Genomic DNA, 16,871 nt, shown 5'->3' with positions numbered 1-16,871 from the left:
TGGGAGTTGGCCATTTTGAACTAGAGGATTCGGGTTTGTCATAACAAATCATGTCCAATTAAAAAGATATTTGCGACGGTCTCAGAGAAATAATTTTTGCTGCTCAGTTTAGGCAGGTCATGAGGCATTCCCAGACAATACTAAGGCCATCATTCCACAGTGAGAAAGAATTTACAAATAATGAATTTTCAAAACAGCTGTCAACCTACTCTGGAGTTGGCATCCCTGTAAGTTCACCCAAAGATCAGACAGCATAATGGCCCTACAGACTAAAAAGAACCCAAATCTACATTAATGGATCTGCAGCCATCTGTCAATACTGTAAACAGAGGATTTCATGACTACCAATGAGAAAAGACTACACAAGAACAGCTTTTTTTAACGAGTATACCGGAAAATGACCTCCCTCCCCACCCCACTGCCAAAAATGCATTGCTGTGAGGCTTAGGTTTGCCAAACACCACCTAAGTGAACCATAACACTTCTGGAACAATATCCTCTGGACACATGAGAACAAAGTGCTTTTGTGTGCTTGTAATGTACAACATGTTAGCAAAAACCAAACACTAGTAGCACTAAAAGTACCACATACCGTCAGTAAAGAATGGCAGTAAAAGGAAGAAAATTTGGGAATACTCTCAGCTGCAAGGCCAGGATACCTCTTAATACACTTCTATATGCCTGTGTATTCTAGAGCAAAGTGTGAGACTATCCAGTAAAAAACTAAAGCCTAGCAGAACACGTATAATGTAACACAGCGAGCCAAAACAAACCTGCAAATCTCTATATTAATGTCTGAAAAGAAAAGAATCAGAATTTTGAAACGACCAACACAAAGTCTAGATCTCAACACCATTGAGATTGTGTGGTAGGGCTTAAAGAGAGCTATATATAGATGAATGCCCTTAAAAATCACAGACAAAGGGGAGTTGGCCAGACTTCAGACATTGAAAGAGGCAAACTTGTACATAAAACATTAATTTCAAGTTACAGCTGATCGAGAAGGTTCCATTTTTTATTGAATCATGGTGTGCACTTTTTGACACAGGGCTACTGAATGCTGGTCGATTTTTGTATAATAGATAGTGACAAATTGAGAAATGCATGCGTTATTTATAACCTGTGGCGAGATTTGTCGAATGTTAGGATTTGGTGAGGACTAGATGAAGGTCAGCTATGTCCTAAAATGTAAAACCACAGAATCTTAAGAGGGTGTACTTTCTCTTTTTTTTTACATAATTGTAAAATTAGACTATGCTAGAAGCCGTAATGAATCGCAACTTCAGAATATGTAGAAGCACCAGAGGTCCATAAAAGATCTGCAATTCCCACAGTAAGGCCTCCGAAGAAAAAGTTATATGTATGGAGAGACTTCTTTTAGGCTCACAGGTCAATGAGCTTCTTCATTCCAAATGAAAGGTCCTAAGAAACCAAGTGCAGTTAAGGAAAGATCTGTGCATGAGATGAGGAAGAAGAAGTAAGCACTACCTCGAATGGTGGAGGGACACACTCAACCTCACAGATGTTAGGGTTGGATGATATTCGGAGTTAAAAGTATGAATGAATGGAGACCATTTTACTTTTTAGCAGATGGTTTTTCAAGTATTACCTGAATATTTTCACACAGTCTATGGTCTGCAAAGCCACGAAATGCATAAAAAAAAATATAAAAAAAAAGACATTTTGGGTTTTCTGCCTATGCATGCTGATGACCTTTAGAAAACAACCAAAAAGACATTCTGTAGACATTGTTCTCGTCCGCAATCGTTATGTGTCTCGACATTATTCATATCAAAGATGACCTTGCCACCAAAGAGCAGATTAAAGAGTCTTTGAGGGGGGTGAAGGTAATAGAAATTAGGGGCCTACACCCACTTGCCCACACGAAGGGCCATAAAAACTACACTGAAGTGAGCCGGTGGGTGAATGGCATAATGGGCCATCCAATGGAATTTTGAGCCTCTTGCCTTCTTTGTTTGCGACAGTTGAAACTCTCCCCCTCACCATTCAGAAGCGTCTGCTTAACAAATTCAATCTGAATGCCGTCAATGACATGCTTGGAACTAATTGAAGGGGGGGGGGACTATACAAATCAACCTGCTTAAGACACATATGAAGTGGGGTCAGCAGCTTGTGTACAGTGTGCATCATCTCCCTCCGTCTAAGGTTATTCTCATCTATGCAAGAATGTAAAACGTAGGAGAAATTTTCTATATGCCAGGAATAGCACTGATGGCATACACCCAGAGTAATGATGGAGAAAGCTTACATACATACACTCACAACACTCACCAGTACCATTAGCAATTGTTCTACACACATCTACTGGAAATGAAAGGTGTCCCTATATGACAGAATGGCTAAACAATTGGAAACCCCAGATCGGGTCACAGACTTCTCAAAACGACAACGATCTGTAAACAAAATTACTCCGGTAGAAACCATCAAGTGATACGTATGATGTCAGTACTTTGACGCCGACGTGACAAAGCACACAACTGGGAAGCGAATATGCTTGAAATAGCAGAGAACAATGTTTTATCAGTAAGATTCAGGAAAGAGAGGACCCGACTAGGAAGACAGCTGGATGTCAGACTTTGACAAAATAAGCGAGAGAGGAACATATTAGGGGTATGTTTTAGAAGGGGTTATTTGATTTTCTCGTACTGACTTTTGATTACAATCTGCGTCTATATTAGTGACTGACAACAAGGTCCGCCCACCTGTAATTTTCGAAGGACCCAGAGCAATCTGCCTAACAAGTACATAACTCAGGTTGCCTCCGAGTGTAAATGCACTTTTACACCATGTTGCGTTATTAAAGACACATTGGGTACTATTCATGCCCCTTAGAAGGTCAGTCCACCTCTAAAGCCGACGGCTGTCAGCCAGCTCAAAAACGGGCAAGTGCATAACAAAAATAATGCTACTAGATAGATGTTTTAATAAGCATATGATCTGCGTGCTAGGCCTTAACAACACAAAAACAGTGATTTGTTGCCACCGATATGGACACTTGAATGCAGGCCTCAAGACATCTACTCGCCCACTCGCTGTGGCAAGTCAGACTTTATCAGGGCGAGCTAAATTTGGAACCTACTTGCCTGTTCTGGTGAGGTGACAAACGGCAAGTGTTCTGTTCACTCAAAGTGAAGGAGCAATAAAATACCTTTAAATCATCTTTTTATCCTGTCACATTTGCTCTGTGTTCAGAGAAAGAGGTCAGAAGTCAGTTTTCTTCTGACTGTATTGATCCAGCATTTTGTACAGTGAACTGTCTGACCTCCCGTACAAAGAGTGTGAAATGAAAGGCTATAAGGTATCAGATTTCCCTAACACACAACATTTAAAAAGCTAATAAGTCAACTGCATAAACAAAAATATTTTCACAGGATGAAAACAAATCAGAACCCTTTACTTGGTGATGTACAAATGATAAAAGTTTTCTGACAGTTTTCATAGATTACTTTTAATGAGGTTTAGTAGTAAAGCTGCATGTTAGGGGGAAAGGTTTTGGTCATTTCAATGGGAAATTTACCGTCTGTAAATGACAGTGTGCTAGCACATCAAGCTTTAGTAATTTATTCATTAAAAGTGAGTGTTTAAACATGACCTGAGAAACACTCCTGCCCCTGCACTAAGGGCAATGCTAGGGATCATGTGTACCCTAATTGTTGTTTAGAGTCTTATAATACACAGAGCAAACGTTAATTCTATTTGATCAGACATGTTTTTTGTACAGCAGAAATTCTGAACTGACATATTTGAAGGTGCACTCAATGAAAATGAACAAAAAGGCAGCTCTGTAAAATAAAATATTTACCTAGGATTACACAATTTGAGACCAGTTTACGGGTCAAGTACACTGCATGCAGTTAGATCGAGTAGATTATTCAAGTTACGCGACCTGTAGGCCCAGTAACATATTTGTGATTTTTCGAGGCCTGGAATGTGTACTTTGAATTCACAACATCACACCGAACAAGGAGTTAGTTTTCGTGCGCAGGGCTCACTGTATGTTGTAAGGTGTAAAACCTTGGAGACTTGATAAGAGGAAAAATTCTGTGCCTTTCTTGTTCCTGCATATACTGAACTGGTATGTATGTGTAGCATGCATTAAAAAGCGTGAAAGCCCTGGTGTTAAGATTACTTAAAATTAAGAGGGAATCGAATACAGACTGACATCACCCACTGGAATACTAAAGGGATCGTATATTTAGTCCTGAAGAAAGCAGACTGATCTTTCCAAGCAACTAAATGGCTGAAACATGTAGACCCAAACATGAGAGACAACTGATCTCTAATGGCATCACTTTTGGGGTTTAATTTTACCAGGGAACCCTATGACTAAATTAATATTTTTCCATAGGGTGACACTAGGTTATTTTGAATTAAGATCGCTCTCTTGCACAGAAATAGCTTCCTTGAAGGATGAAGGTCGAGTCAGTCGAGACACAATAGGCGCCTGGGTGAGGACTCTATGACAAAGCATGCCACTAAGGAAACTAGTGGTCGATTATAAGATATTTAAAAACTTTGAATGGATGCTCCTCCGGGTCAGGGCCAAGGGAGACTAAACCACGGCTGGAGGGTTTGGGTGTTATCAACCTGGTGGGAGCTTGCACAAAACTGGAGGGTTTTCCTATGGGGGATTAGATCTCCTGGCCCTACACCTCAATCCATGGTTTGTTTGTGTGTAACTTCATTGTGCTGCATGGGTTTGCACTACCAAACTAGTGTTTATTTCTTGCACCTGTCCACGATTGGTTGATGGGAGTCTTCACCACCAGCTTTCTGTAACCCTTCCAACTAGCTTCAGATAGTGGGCTATCACCAGAGAAGTCTAAAAAAAAAAAAAGGGGGGGGGGGCTAGTTTAAGACCAGTGACATACCAGTCAAAGTACGCAGAGATAACAATGGATGTTGTGTCATGGGGTTGCTGTTTAGGTGTGTTGTGAGCATCAATGTCATTAGGGTCCTGGTAATACTACAACTGATTGGTGCGGTCTTGGGTGCATCTGCCTTCTTACGAGAAGGGACTACGAGCAGTTTAGCCTGTTATCAGCACTTATTCCAGTGATGTTTTCCCAGACATATGAACATATGACAGCCCCAAACCTGGGTGCCTGACAAGGTCCTTGTGACCCAGGAGAAAAAGAGCCCTCATAAGAGGGGCTCGTCTGTGCTCAAGTGACAGCTGACCAAAATTAGTGATAACCAATAAATACCCTGATTGGTTTAATAGTACAGTTAGTGGTGGTATTCTATGGTGTGTTATAGTGTTATGAGTGGCATGGAGCGATGTGGTGTTAGAGTCGCACTGTGTTCTGTGGGTTTATTGTGTAGTAGGGTATGTATCGTGTTAGATGGGTTTATTGTACAGTGTGGACTCTCGGTCTGCAGCTTGGTATGCTGGGCAGTGGATAGCATTCTACAAAAGATGAAAAGATGTGCTTGAGACCACGAGAAAGTGTATTTTAAAGTGTTTTTTTAATGCACTAGTTCAACTCGATCTGCAGCCTTTGTCATTTTTTCACCCTACAAGCATTTATGCAGCTTTTTTTTGGAGAGCAAATAACCACGTATGCTGCTTACATTATTTGGAGGCTATTACCTTCAGGGCTACTCAACACTGAAAAACTTAAAGTTTTGATGTGATACGGAGTCATTGCTTGAACAACATGTATTCTCTAGCAGTAGGTCACTGTCAGGACACTCTGCTAAGGATAATCGAGGAAGGAAGTAGGTCACAGTTCTCTTCTTTGCTAAGGTGACAACACTAGCACTGATTGGCTTGTTCTAATCACTATATCGGCTCTGCCAGCCTCACGTTTTTCAGCTCAGAGAGGCAGATCTTTGGGACATGACCTGAGAGGTGGGAGGCTACTCCTTCTTTCCAATCACTGCGTCTATCAGCATGTAATCAAGGAGCAGTAGCAACAGCCACAAACTGTTCCATTTTGCAAGTATGGGTACATTAATTACTTTGGAATCACTGCGAGTACTGCAAGCTGAGCTTGGGGCTCACTTTATTTCATGGCAGAATTCGCCCCAGCAGCACAGCCTCTGCAATACTGAATGGTATATACGAGCTGAAGACATTGTACGTATGGATTCATGTATTGCCTTGGTAGCCTATTCAGCTGCACTGCGAGCTCGAGGAACAGCCATCGAGTCGTGAAAACCTTTTGTTCTTCACCCGAAACCATTTGGCCGGGCGTTACGAATTCCACACCAGCGAATTGGGATGGGCGACATATTTTGTGGTGTAGTTTGTTGTGATGACGCATTGGAACGATGTGTGATCTGTCAAAGGGATGTGATGCTTCAGGGTAGGTGAGGTGTATGATGTGATGAGAGATATTGTTTGGTGTTATGTGGTGTCGTGACTTTGTTCCTGGGACTCATCCACATACTGTCCTGTGCACTGAAATGGAAATATTTCGTTCTACTCACCATTTCTGATAAAAATGTTACTTGCTGCTACCTGCTGGTAAATTAGTTCAGATTGGCATGGAATGGCGTTCAAGGAAGAGGCGGGATGTGGTCTGGTATAATAACGTTTCATACAGTGCGTCATACTACGCTTCTGCTATTTGTAAGTGCAGCAAGTACCAAGCATTAATATTAAACACTACAATGGTACTTAAGTCATTCAATGGTACTCAAGTCATTCAATGGTACTCAAGTCATCATCCTTAAAGGACTGAGTCAGTGTGATCTGGATGCGGCCTTGTGATCTTCACCATCATCAGTGGGGAGTATTCACTGGGCGCTCACAGAGTCAACCTGCCAGTGTAAGGATGTAGTACAAGCAACCGGTTGTACGTGGTGCGGGAATGACGACATTTTGGGAGACTGAGACAAAAATGTTTAATTAAGTTTTATGGGTAACTGTCAAGCAGGAAGAGCCCATATAAAGGTGGGGGGAAACAAAACATACGTGGCGGATGTGCTACTGATTACTTCCATTTAATATTTAAAAAAAACAAACAGGAAAGAAAACCGCCACACTTACATCGTTAAGTTTGTGATTACCGACACCAAAAGTACGAAACATTGCAGAGCCCTGAAATGATGCAACTTCCATCCTCGGGTTTGCTTGGATGTGGAGAAAGATGGTAAAGAAAAGCAGTGAGGCAGGACTGAAACAAGGCGCCCAAGCCAGGAACTCTAGGCGCCCCGGCGCATTTCCCATTACCACACAGGATGTTTTAGGTCGAATTTTCTCAATAATTAACAATATTAAAATATTCAAAAATCTGACCGTTTCAAAACGTCAGCTCCCTAATGTATTTCCTATAAAGTTGGCTGAAGCCAGTTATTCTGAGCAGGCACAAGAAAGTCCAGCAGCTCTGCTCTTCCTCAGTGCGGAAGAACGTCTTGCTGGCGCAGGCGGTGTGCAGCACGCTTTTCATGGACGGCTAGAAACAACCATCTGAGGCAAACACCGAGGAGGCGCTGAAACGTTCCTTCTAAGGTTTCGAAGTGTGCCCTAATCAACCCGACCTACTACAGCAGTCTGTATAGGAACCACACCGGACTGCACACCAATGCAACGGGTGCAAGTACCCATGCCCTACTACACAACTTTGCATTTTTGCCCAAGTACTCTTGTGTTCACAGGTATCACAGTACCTCTTGCGATCACGAGTGGCTAGTGGTGAAAAGCACCATGTGGTATCGTTCGACCTAAGGCAATACTCTCAAGAAAAAAGTACTGTGCCTTGTTTAGAAACACTAATAGTGAACACTGCACATCAACACCAGCTCTAAGCAGAGAGTAGGGTCAGACCATTACAAAACATCGGGCTGTGGGCTCGCAACACTGAATTTCAGAAATGAACTAACTGCAAGGTGAGCCACGGGTTCTGTAGCTTAATGAAGTTAATAAACATCAAGGTTTACACTCGAACTGATTATATTAAATGTGAGAGAGTAAAACAAAAATTTTAGGTAAGGGCTTTCAATATGTCAAATGAATTCATTTCCAACACGTAATGAAGTACTGCTGTAGCAGTCAGTCGACGAGTGAGGGTGCTTGGGGCATGACTGAAGCTCCTGATCCCATGCCCGGAGTGAAGGGCGGCCTGTCAGGGGTGATCCAGACATGTAACCTATGTGCACCAGCAGGAATATCTCGGAGTCGCTAGTCTGACATGGGAGTGAATGTGAACCAGTCTTTGTCGTGCCAACCTGTCATGTGACTGACCATTTTCCAGTCTCACTGCGCTGGCAAAGGCGATCTTGGCATGTAACTCACTATTCAGTGCGTTTTTATTTATTTTTTAAAGTGTTGGTTCCAAAGCCTCAGCATGTGAAGTGCTGCTGGCTCTGCAGAGGCAAAAGGCACCACCTGAGGTACCTTTCCAATAGTATTTTTTTTCTGCAAGCACTCTTTTCTGAGGGTACTTGTCGAGTACATCCAACACCACAGGACCTGCATAGTAAGTATAGTTCTCACAGCAGCTAGGTCGTTCTCGGGGTGAGCAGATGGAATAAAATTGCACACATTTAAAGAATACCAATGTCAGAGATGGGCATCTTCGAATAATTGATCTTGGAATCTTTAACGGCGAAAAATCAAGATTGAAGCAGGAAGTATTAGTGAGGCCTACTTAGCTCTAACAACATGTACGGAGGATTCTCGCTAAGTCCACTATTCCTAACAACTGCTGGAAACGCTGTTCCCATTCTTTTAATGGCAGTGAAATGTTGATGCTTGATGGCTGCTCACTGCTTTTCAAAACAGAGGGTTCAGGGCCTCCCCCGTTCAACGATGATAGAAGCGAACAGAAATGAGCTAGGGCTACCTTCGCATTTTTTTCTAGGGAAATGCCGCCATTATAATTTTCTCGTAAAACTGAAGAGATCAGATCATTAAAAAGTATCAACAATAAATCTCCTGGATATTCACTAGAGTAACTTTGAAGGAAGTATTGAGGTAAAGATGAAGACACTATGACTGGATAATACAGCCTTCAGGGTCATTTAGGGACAGCAGGAAAAATATCATAAAAAAAGATTGTTGTGGCTAAAACCTAAGTCGAGATTGAAAGTATCTGAATTTAAAATCGTCAGTTTCTACCAACTCTTAACTATTTAATGCCGTTTCCAGTTCCAATCATGAGAGCTGTAATATTCTGGCTAAGAATGGATACAAATCTATGTTGGCAGCTAGGACGTTTAACATCTACTACAAAGGTCAATCATGGAAATTGTATATTTTTTAAACTGTACTTTTTCATGGACCTAGACGATATTAAATTGTGAATAATTTTTAAAACTTTGTCACGTATTCACTTTTTTACTTAATTAAACATGATTGTTTAAGACTGTCACATGTGATGAACTGTTGAGGCAAGTGAAGAACTGCAATGTAGTGTTTGACAAAGGGACAGTTCTGCGCACACTGAGACATTTTTTTAATGGGTTTCAAATTTTGTGTAATGTATTTTAAGAGCACGACTGAATGAAGTAAATATATATGATTGATCAGGTATCTGGCAACCAATTCTGCTTGGATGATTAGAGTTCAAGACTGTATTCTAAGTCTCCAGGAACATTTTCCACCAAGCCCGACCTAATATTTAGGCTGCAAGATATCCCAGTCCCGTTTAAAACATCTGTAATAGTACTTGGAAGATTTTCTGAATTTTCCACCCTCCCACAGAGATACATGGTTCTCTACTGGAAACCCTTATAAGGAGAATTTGATTGCTTTAAAAAAATCTTTTTTATGAATTAGTATTATATTTATTTTATTTGCTCCAAACAATACAAGACAATATCATTTTACTTTTCATTTTTATACAACTCTGGTTCAGACCTTACTTTATTTACCTCCGACTGTATTGTGGCTCTTCTTGCTTATTTTTACATCCCCAGTTACACTAGGAGAGCCCAGGTCTCAGCTTGGACTTATCACTTTAAGATGAGCCCTGGGCCCTTAAATTAATTTGCTCAGAGTCAGTTTGTAAATAGCGTGCACCTCAAAAAACTTTTTATCAGATTAGTCCTCAGCTTTGTTAACCAAATAAGACTTTCATGATCCTAAAGGCGTTGCATAAGGACTCAGAGAAATAACATGGACAAAAATCTTTCACTCCTTTTGCTAATTTGGCTACAGACTACTACTTGTGGAAACAAGACTTGGCAAAGTCAACAGGGCTCTATGCAAGAGCTATTGGCTTTGCCAATATGTTTTAACCATGTTTACACCAGTGGGGTTGCTGTTCATAATGGCTAAAAGTAGGGTAAAGTAGAGTGGTGTGGAATGGGATGAACAGTGTCGTGGAGTGGTGGAGAGTATTGTGAGGTGTTATGGAGGGAGTACAGTGTTGTAAAGAAGAAGGGTGTAGAGTGTCAGAATGGAGAGGCTTAGTGTGTCAGGGAGTGGTGTAGAGCAGAGTGGAGTGGCCTAGAGGATGTTGCTTTGAGTGAAGTAGAGTTTTAGCAAGTGGAGTAGATTGTCGCAGATTGGAGTGGCACAGAGGGTCAGAGTGGAGTGGCACAGAGTGGAGTGGAGTAATGGAGTGGAATAAAGTGGAGTTGTGTGTCCTAAAATAGAGTGGAGTAAAGTAGCATGGAGGGAGATGCGTTGAGAGTCAGACTGGAGTAGTGTTGTAGAGCGGCAGACAGTGGAATAGAGTGAAGCTGAGCTTAATGGAGTAAAGTGTCAGAGTTGAATATTGTAGAGTGTAGTGCTGTAGAGTGGGATGTCAGAGTGGAGTAGAGTGGCCTAGAGTAAAGTGGCGTAAAGTTTAGTGGTGCAGAGTAGATTGGAGTAGAGTGCAGTGGTGTAGAGTGGATAGGTTTTGAGTAAAGTGGTAGAGTGCATTGGCATAGAGTGCAATGATAGAGTAGTATGGCGAGGCATAGAGAGCAGTGGCTTAGAGAAGAGTGGCGCTGAGTAGATTGCAGTGGCATAGAGTGCCATGGTGTAAAGCAGATTGCTTCAGAGTAGTTAAGTGGCCTGGAGTGGTGTGGCAGAGGGTAGAGTGCAGTGTCATAGAGTAGAGTGGTGTGGAGTGGAGTATAATGGTGCAGAATAGATTAAAATGGCAAGAAGTGCCGTAGAGTGTAGTGGCATAGACTGCATTGGTGAGGGCAGAAGTGGTGAAGATTTGAGCAGTGTAGAGTAGCAGGCAGAGCGCACAGTGTTGCAGAGCGTCCAAGTCCAGTGGTGCAGCGTAGAGTGACACACAGTGCAGTGGCGCAGAGTGCAATGGTTTTGAGTAAAGTGGTATTGAGTGCACTGGCACAGAGTGCAGTGGTTTAGAGCAGAGTGGCGTAGAGAGCAGTGGTGTAGAGTAGAAAAGGAGTAGACTGGTGCAGAGTTGAGTGCAGGGGCTTAGCATGCAGTGGCATAGGGTGTTGCAGTGTAGAGTATACTGGAATAGAGTGCAGTGGTGCAGAGTAGTTGGAGCAGAGTGCAGTGTAGCAGTGTGTGGTGGTGTACAGTGCATTGGCGTAGAATGCAGGAGCGCAGCATAGAGTGCAGTTGTGCAGATACGAATGCCACAGAGTTCAGTGACGGAGAATGCAATGTTGCAGAGTTGAGAGGCATAGAGTGGAGTGGTGCAGGTTAGAGTGCAATAACATCAAGTGTAGTGGCATAGAGTGGTGCAGAGAAGAATGCAGTGGCAGAGAGAGCAGTGGTGCATTTTAGAATAGAGTGGTTTAAAGTGCAGTGGTGTATAGTGACGTGGCGTAAAGCATAGAGTATAGTGGCAAACAGTGTTGTATAGTAAAGTGGCACAGAGTCAATGGTGCAGAGTAGTTGGGGTAGAGTGTACTGGTCTTGAGTGAAGTGGTGTAGAGTGCATTGGCATGTGGTGCAGTGGAGAGTGCAGTGGTGAAGAGCAGTCTCAGGTCACAAAAGGGGCAGGGCGGCAGATTGGGAGGGGGGACACATTACATAATATTAAAAAAAGAATTAAAAAACACTTACCTTCTCTGCTGCCACGCCGTGCCATTCCTCTGCTTCGTCTCCGGGACAGACAGGCACAGGCTCCCAGTCTGCTCTGTGGCCAATACTGACGCTGCTCAAAGCAGCGTCAGGATTGGCTGGGAGCGTCCAGCCAAAGCACTCCCAGGCAGACTAGGAGCCGCTGCATGCTCCGCCAAGCCCAGCAACTTGGTTGCCTGGCTGGAGAGCGCCTCCTGCGCATGTGTGTTTGGCCGGCCTGAGACAGCTGGCCAAACACACGTGCTCTGATGGGAGTGTCCTGTGCACTCCCCTCAAATGCTAGTCACCCCAATGTCCCGCCCCTTTTCAAGAAAACAATAATAAACACAGTTTAGTATCGTTTTCCTGAAAAGGTTTGGCCAAACACATGTGTTCTGATGGGAGTGCTCTGTTCACTCCCCTCAAATGCTAGTCACCCCTATGTCCCGCCCCTTTTCACGAAAACAATAATAAACACAGTTTAGTATCGTTTTCCTGAAAAGGTTTTGCAGCTACTGCTGCTGACAGCAGACAGGGAGGGGGTGACGCTCCTCCGCCCTAATGGAGGAGCCGCCCCTGGTGTAGACTAGGGTGGCGTAGAGTACAGTGGCGCAGAGCAGAGTGGCACAGTGTAGAGAAGAGTGGTGCAAAGTAGAGAGTAGCGGCACAAAGCAGAGAGGAGTGGCCCCGAATGCAGTGGCGCCGACTGCAGTGGCATAGGGTAAACTGTTTCAGATTAAAGAGGAGTAGTGCATGGTAGAGCACAGTAGCATAGGGTGTACAGTGTAGAGTTGATCAGAGTGACAGAGTGGATTGGCAAAGAGTGCACTGGTGTAGAGTGGAGTGGTACAGAGAAGAGTGTATAGGCATACTGCAGTGGTATAGGGTGCAGAGCTGCAGAGTAGATTGGCAGAGAGTGCAGTAGTGCAGGGGTTTAAACTAGAGTATAGGAGCACAGAGTGTTATAAAGTGGCAGAGTGCACTGGTGCGGAGTAGTTGGAGTAGAGTGTAGTGTGTAGAGTAGTTGGTGAAGAAAGCAGTGGTGTGCAGTTCATTGACATGTGGTGCAGAGAAGAGTGGAGTAGTGTGGTGCAGAGTGAAGTGGCATAGAGCAGGGTGGTGTACGGGGAGTGCAGTGGTGCAGGGTAGATTACAGTGGCATAGAGTGGATTGGCATAGAGTGCACTAGTATAGACTGAAGTGGTACAGAGTAAAGTGCACTGGTGTAGAGTGCTGTGGCATAGGGTCCAGTGTTTCAGAGTAGAATGGCACAGAGCGGAGGGGGTGTAGAGTGCAGTGGAGAAGACTGTAGTAGTCCATAAAACAGTAGTGTGTGGGTAGAGTGCACTGACAAAGTAAAGAGGCCTAGAGTGGCGTGGTGCAGAGTAGAATGCAGTAACAGTGTGGGGTGGCAGAGTGTAAAGTGGTGCAGAGTGGAGTGGGACTGAATGGAACATGGATGGTGTGGCAACAAACTTTCATTACAGACACCACAGCGTCAACTGAAATCACCATTACATTTGGACTTACAGTCTTACTGATAAAAGTATACAGCGCACAAACAATTTGCAGGAGTATCATCACCTAGTATACTAATTTGCTTTGATTGTTTTAAAATATTTGTTTCCACTTCTCTTCAGAATTACCAAAACATGTGCTTCATTTGGGCTTTTCTAATTCTGAAATATTTGCACAGTTCATTTACAGACATTTAAACTTTGTTGTGTGCTAGAAACAAAACATTGGACAGCCTTCCTCACGCACTCCCTCAGAGGCAGCACGATTGTCACTAAATCCTCTCACTTTGAAGTTAGAGAAAGAAAAGTAAACACCAAGCTCCGCGGAAGACAGAGGCTGAAATTTGACCTCTGTCTTTGAATGCACAGCGAGCGTGACAAGATGAGAACTAGATTTTAAAAAGGACTGTTTACAGAAATAGAACACTTGTGGATGAATACAGTAAATTGAGTTTGGGCAAGGGAAGGGACGAACTCGAGCTGGACAGCGTAAAACAAATAGAGCCAGCAAACAGAAAGCAAGCAAATATGAGTTACAAACCACAAAGCCAATAGTAAATAGCGGAAAGAATACATAAACAGGGAAGCTTTCAAAATGTCCAAGGTGTTGTCTGCAAACCCAACAGCTGCACTGTCTGAGAGGCTTCGACCTAATGAGCTGTCTCACCAAGCTTTCCAGAGATGACATGTAATGTGTAAATGGTAAATGATATGCTGTACAAAACCATACAGCATACCATTAGAGGTACACACTAAGCCAAATTACGCCAACTCTCATGGACAAATACTGATGCAGGGAACATGCCAACATTGGGATGGTCAATAAACAAATAATAGAACTAGGAACAAACAGATAATAAGCATAGGAACATACTACACAAACAGTTGTGCACATACACCACTAAAATGGGGTCCATTTCTTTACCAGTCAGTAGGCAACAACACAAGCTTGTCAAAATACAGTACTTTACAAGAATATAGAAATAACCTAGCACTGATGATGAGGAAAGATATCCAGATCAGTGATTCAGAGGAGAATAATATTCTTTAGAAGTCCCACATCCTTCAGCGTTTTCACTCAAAGAGTTGGTCCAACATTCCCAAAACGTCAGTAAAATTCTGCCCATTGAAATCACTGTAAGAGAATCCTTGCATATGCGACTTGTTACTCAAATGCCTAAAGGTAGAGTGAATAAAGGGTAATAAACTAATAACAAAAACTGGCCTTGTTGGGTATTATTACGCGGACTCGAATATTTCCCCCTTTGTTGCATGAAACAAAGATACCTTTGGAGAAAGCGCATTCAAATCTCAATTTCTCACCTTATTGCAGAAATGGAGCAGAAAGTAAGCCCTACTCCTATACCTGGAATAGAAACCCTGTCCTTTACAAAAATGAAGTGAAAATGAACTAGATCACAAACTTTTGAAAGCTGCAATTTGGTGTCAGCTAAAGAGAAACCGAGAATCTCTTTACCTCAAGCTCACTAACTTGCGCTTGGATCACACTTTAAAAACCTCATTTTCTGATAGCAATGGTGACAACAAAGCAAACTGTTTTTGTGACAAAATATGGACAATTAAATATATGGGTGAAGCTAAATCCCCCAACATCAATCTGAGAAATAGCTGTGGAAGAAGCAGTTATGAAATGCACAAGCCCTGATGACATTTTTGTGCTATAAATCAAACCATTTTCTTATGCGCGAGAAATATTGTATGCTTCAACTGTTCTCTCTCCATGTGTATCCAACTTGTCATTCAATGAAGTACAAGAAGAAAGACAATGCATTGCAACTAAAGCGTTACCAGCATGTGAAGTAGGAGACAGACTGAAAACAAATACTCACAGGCACTAAAATCTGCTTACAGCCAATGTCCAAAACTGTTTGCTGCAACCGCTTGTCAGAAATTCCACTGAAGAGCTTGTGTCCTGGAGGTAGGCTGGCTAAGTGTAGATTAAACAACCGTTTAAGGTCACTTAAAGACAACACACAATGTTTTTTAAATGTTGTATTCACAAACTCTTTCAGTTCTTGTGAGACTGCATCTGTGTGCCCGCCGGTTAAATGGCCTTTCAACGAAACGTGCAAATTCTCGTCTAAGTGCACCCCATTGACCATCCCATTGTTTATAGAATCCCCAGAAGCAGATGTGTCCATAGGTTCTTCATCCTCACTCAGAGGCTCTTCCTTAATTTCTATATCCTCCATCAAAGCAGCATTTGCTTTATTCAAGTCTTTCTTTATTTGCAACTCCTTTTCCAGCCGCCCACAGTTCTCATTTAATTTCGCTCTAGCGGTGCTGATCCTCTGTTCTCCTGAAATTACCAATGGCAGTCCTAGAGGGACAAAACACAAAAAAATAAATGTTTTTAATCTGTGATCAATACTGTGCAGAAATATGTGTAAACAGGTTATTCAAATGAAAGTGTGATGTGGTGAGGCAATATAAAAAATGCTTTTTGATGAGGTGCTAAGTGAGGTATGGGGTGCAGCCATGGACGACTTGAGCTTTTTTGTAACACTGCTTCATTTTGTGTCTACTTAAACATAAAATACATTGGGGCAACATTTGATGAGCCACGTAATATACCTTTTAATTAATCTAGGGGAACCATTTATGTATACCGTGACCTCAAGTGGGAGATAGTGGCATAGTAGGTTCTACACTAGAATATTAGGTATTTAAATGGTCAGGAAGTAGATGATGTCCAAGGGACTAAGTAAGATTCTTGAATGTCGATCTATCCATAAGAACATTTTCATACTTTCGAGTATTTTTAAAGAGGGGAACTTTCTTCACTATGTATTGTAATAATGATCACCCAAAAGATCTGGGACATGTGGTTTAGAAAGTAATTCCATAAAGAAAAACACTTCTGTCCAAGCATAATATTTTAATTGATATTATGACAGTACCTAAGTCAGCCACGAAGGTGGTGATCAAAAGAGGCTCTTGCCCCTAGTTTGTCATTCAAACACAATGGAAATGAGAATGTGTACTTTGTATAATCGCAAACATCCAGTCTAATGAAACATTCTGCCCTAGAATTAGGAGGGTCACACAATGGTTTATTTATTTATTTGCAGAGTTATGTAAACCACTGTAGTGTCACTCTGCTGCCATTCCAGAACACTTAACATGGTTCATCTCCTTACATTAGTAGCGCTGAGCTCTGTACTGTTGGTAAGCAAACCTGAAAGGTAATTATAGTCGAGCTGGATGTGAGGTAATTTTTTCAACATTCAACTGCATTATATTTTCCGGGCAAGTACAAAAAATGGAAGATGATGTTGCTATTTCCTTTTGAAAGCTTACATTCAGAGGAGAGGACTCTACATGCTAAGCGTCCGAGTTGCTGGAGTCAAGCAGGGGCATCTGTTCCAACTAAATGTGATACT

General features: G+C 42.3%; 1 protein-coding gene across 2 annotated transcripts in view; it reads right to left on the bottom strand.

The window, feature by feature from the left end:
- Positions 1 to 16,871, bottom strand: part of POLR3E (RNA polymerase III subunit E) — a 205,228-nt gene that overhangs the window by 10,818 nt on the left and 177,539 nt on the right. For both annotated transcript variants that reach the window (XM_069210304.1, XM_069210303.1), the window contains exon 18: positions 15,318 to 15,808. In XM_069210304.1, coding sequence (XP_069066405.1) covers positions 15,318 to 15,808 — 491 coding nt within the window. The remainder of the gene's footprint in view (positions 1 to 15,317; positions 15,809 to 16,871) is intronic.

Source organism: Pleurodeles waltl, chromosome 10 (assembly GCF_031143425.1).
Source record: "Pleurodeles waltl isolate 20211129_DDA chromosome 10, aPleWal1.hap1.20221129, whole genome shotgun sequence".
In the NCBI taxonomy this organism is placed as follows: domain Eukaryota; kingdom Metazoa; phylum Chordata; class Amphibia; order Caudata; family Salamandridae; genus Pleurodeles; species Pleurodeles waltl.
Note: the sequence above shows the minus strand (reverse complement) of the source record. Positions and strands in the feature narration are given on the sequence as shown.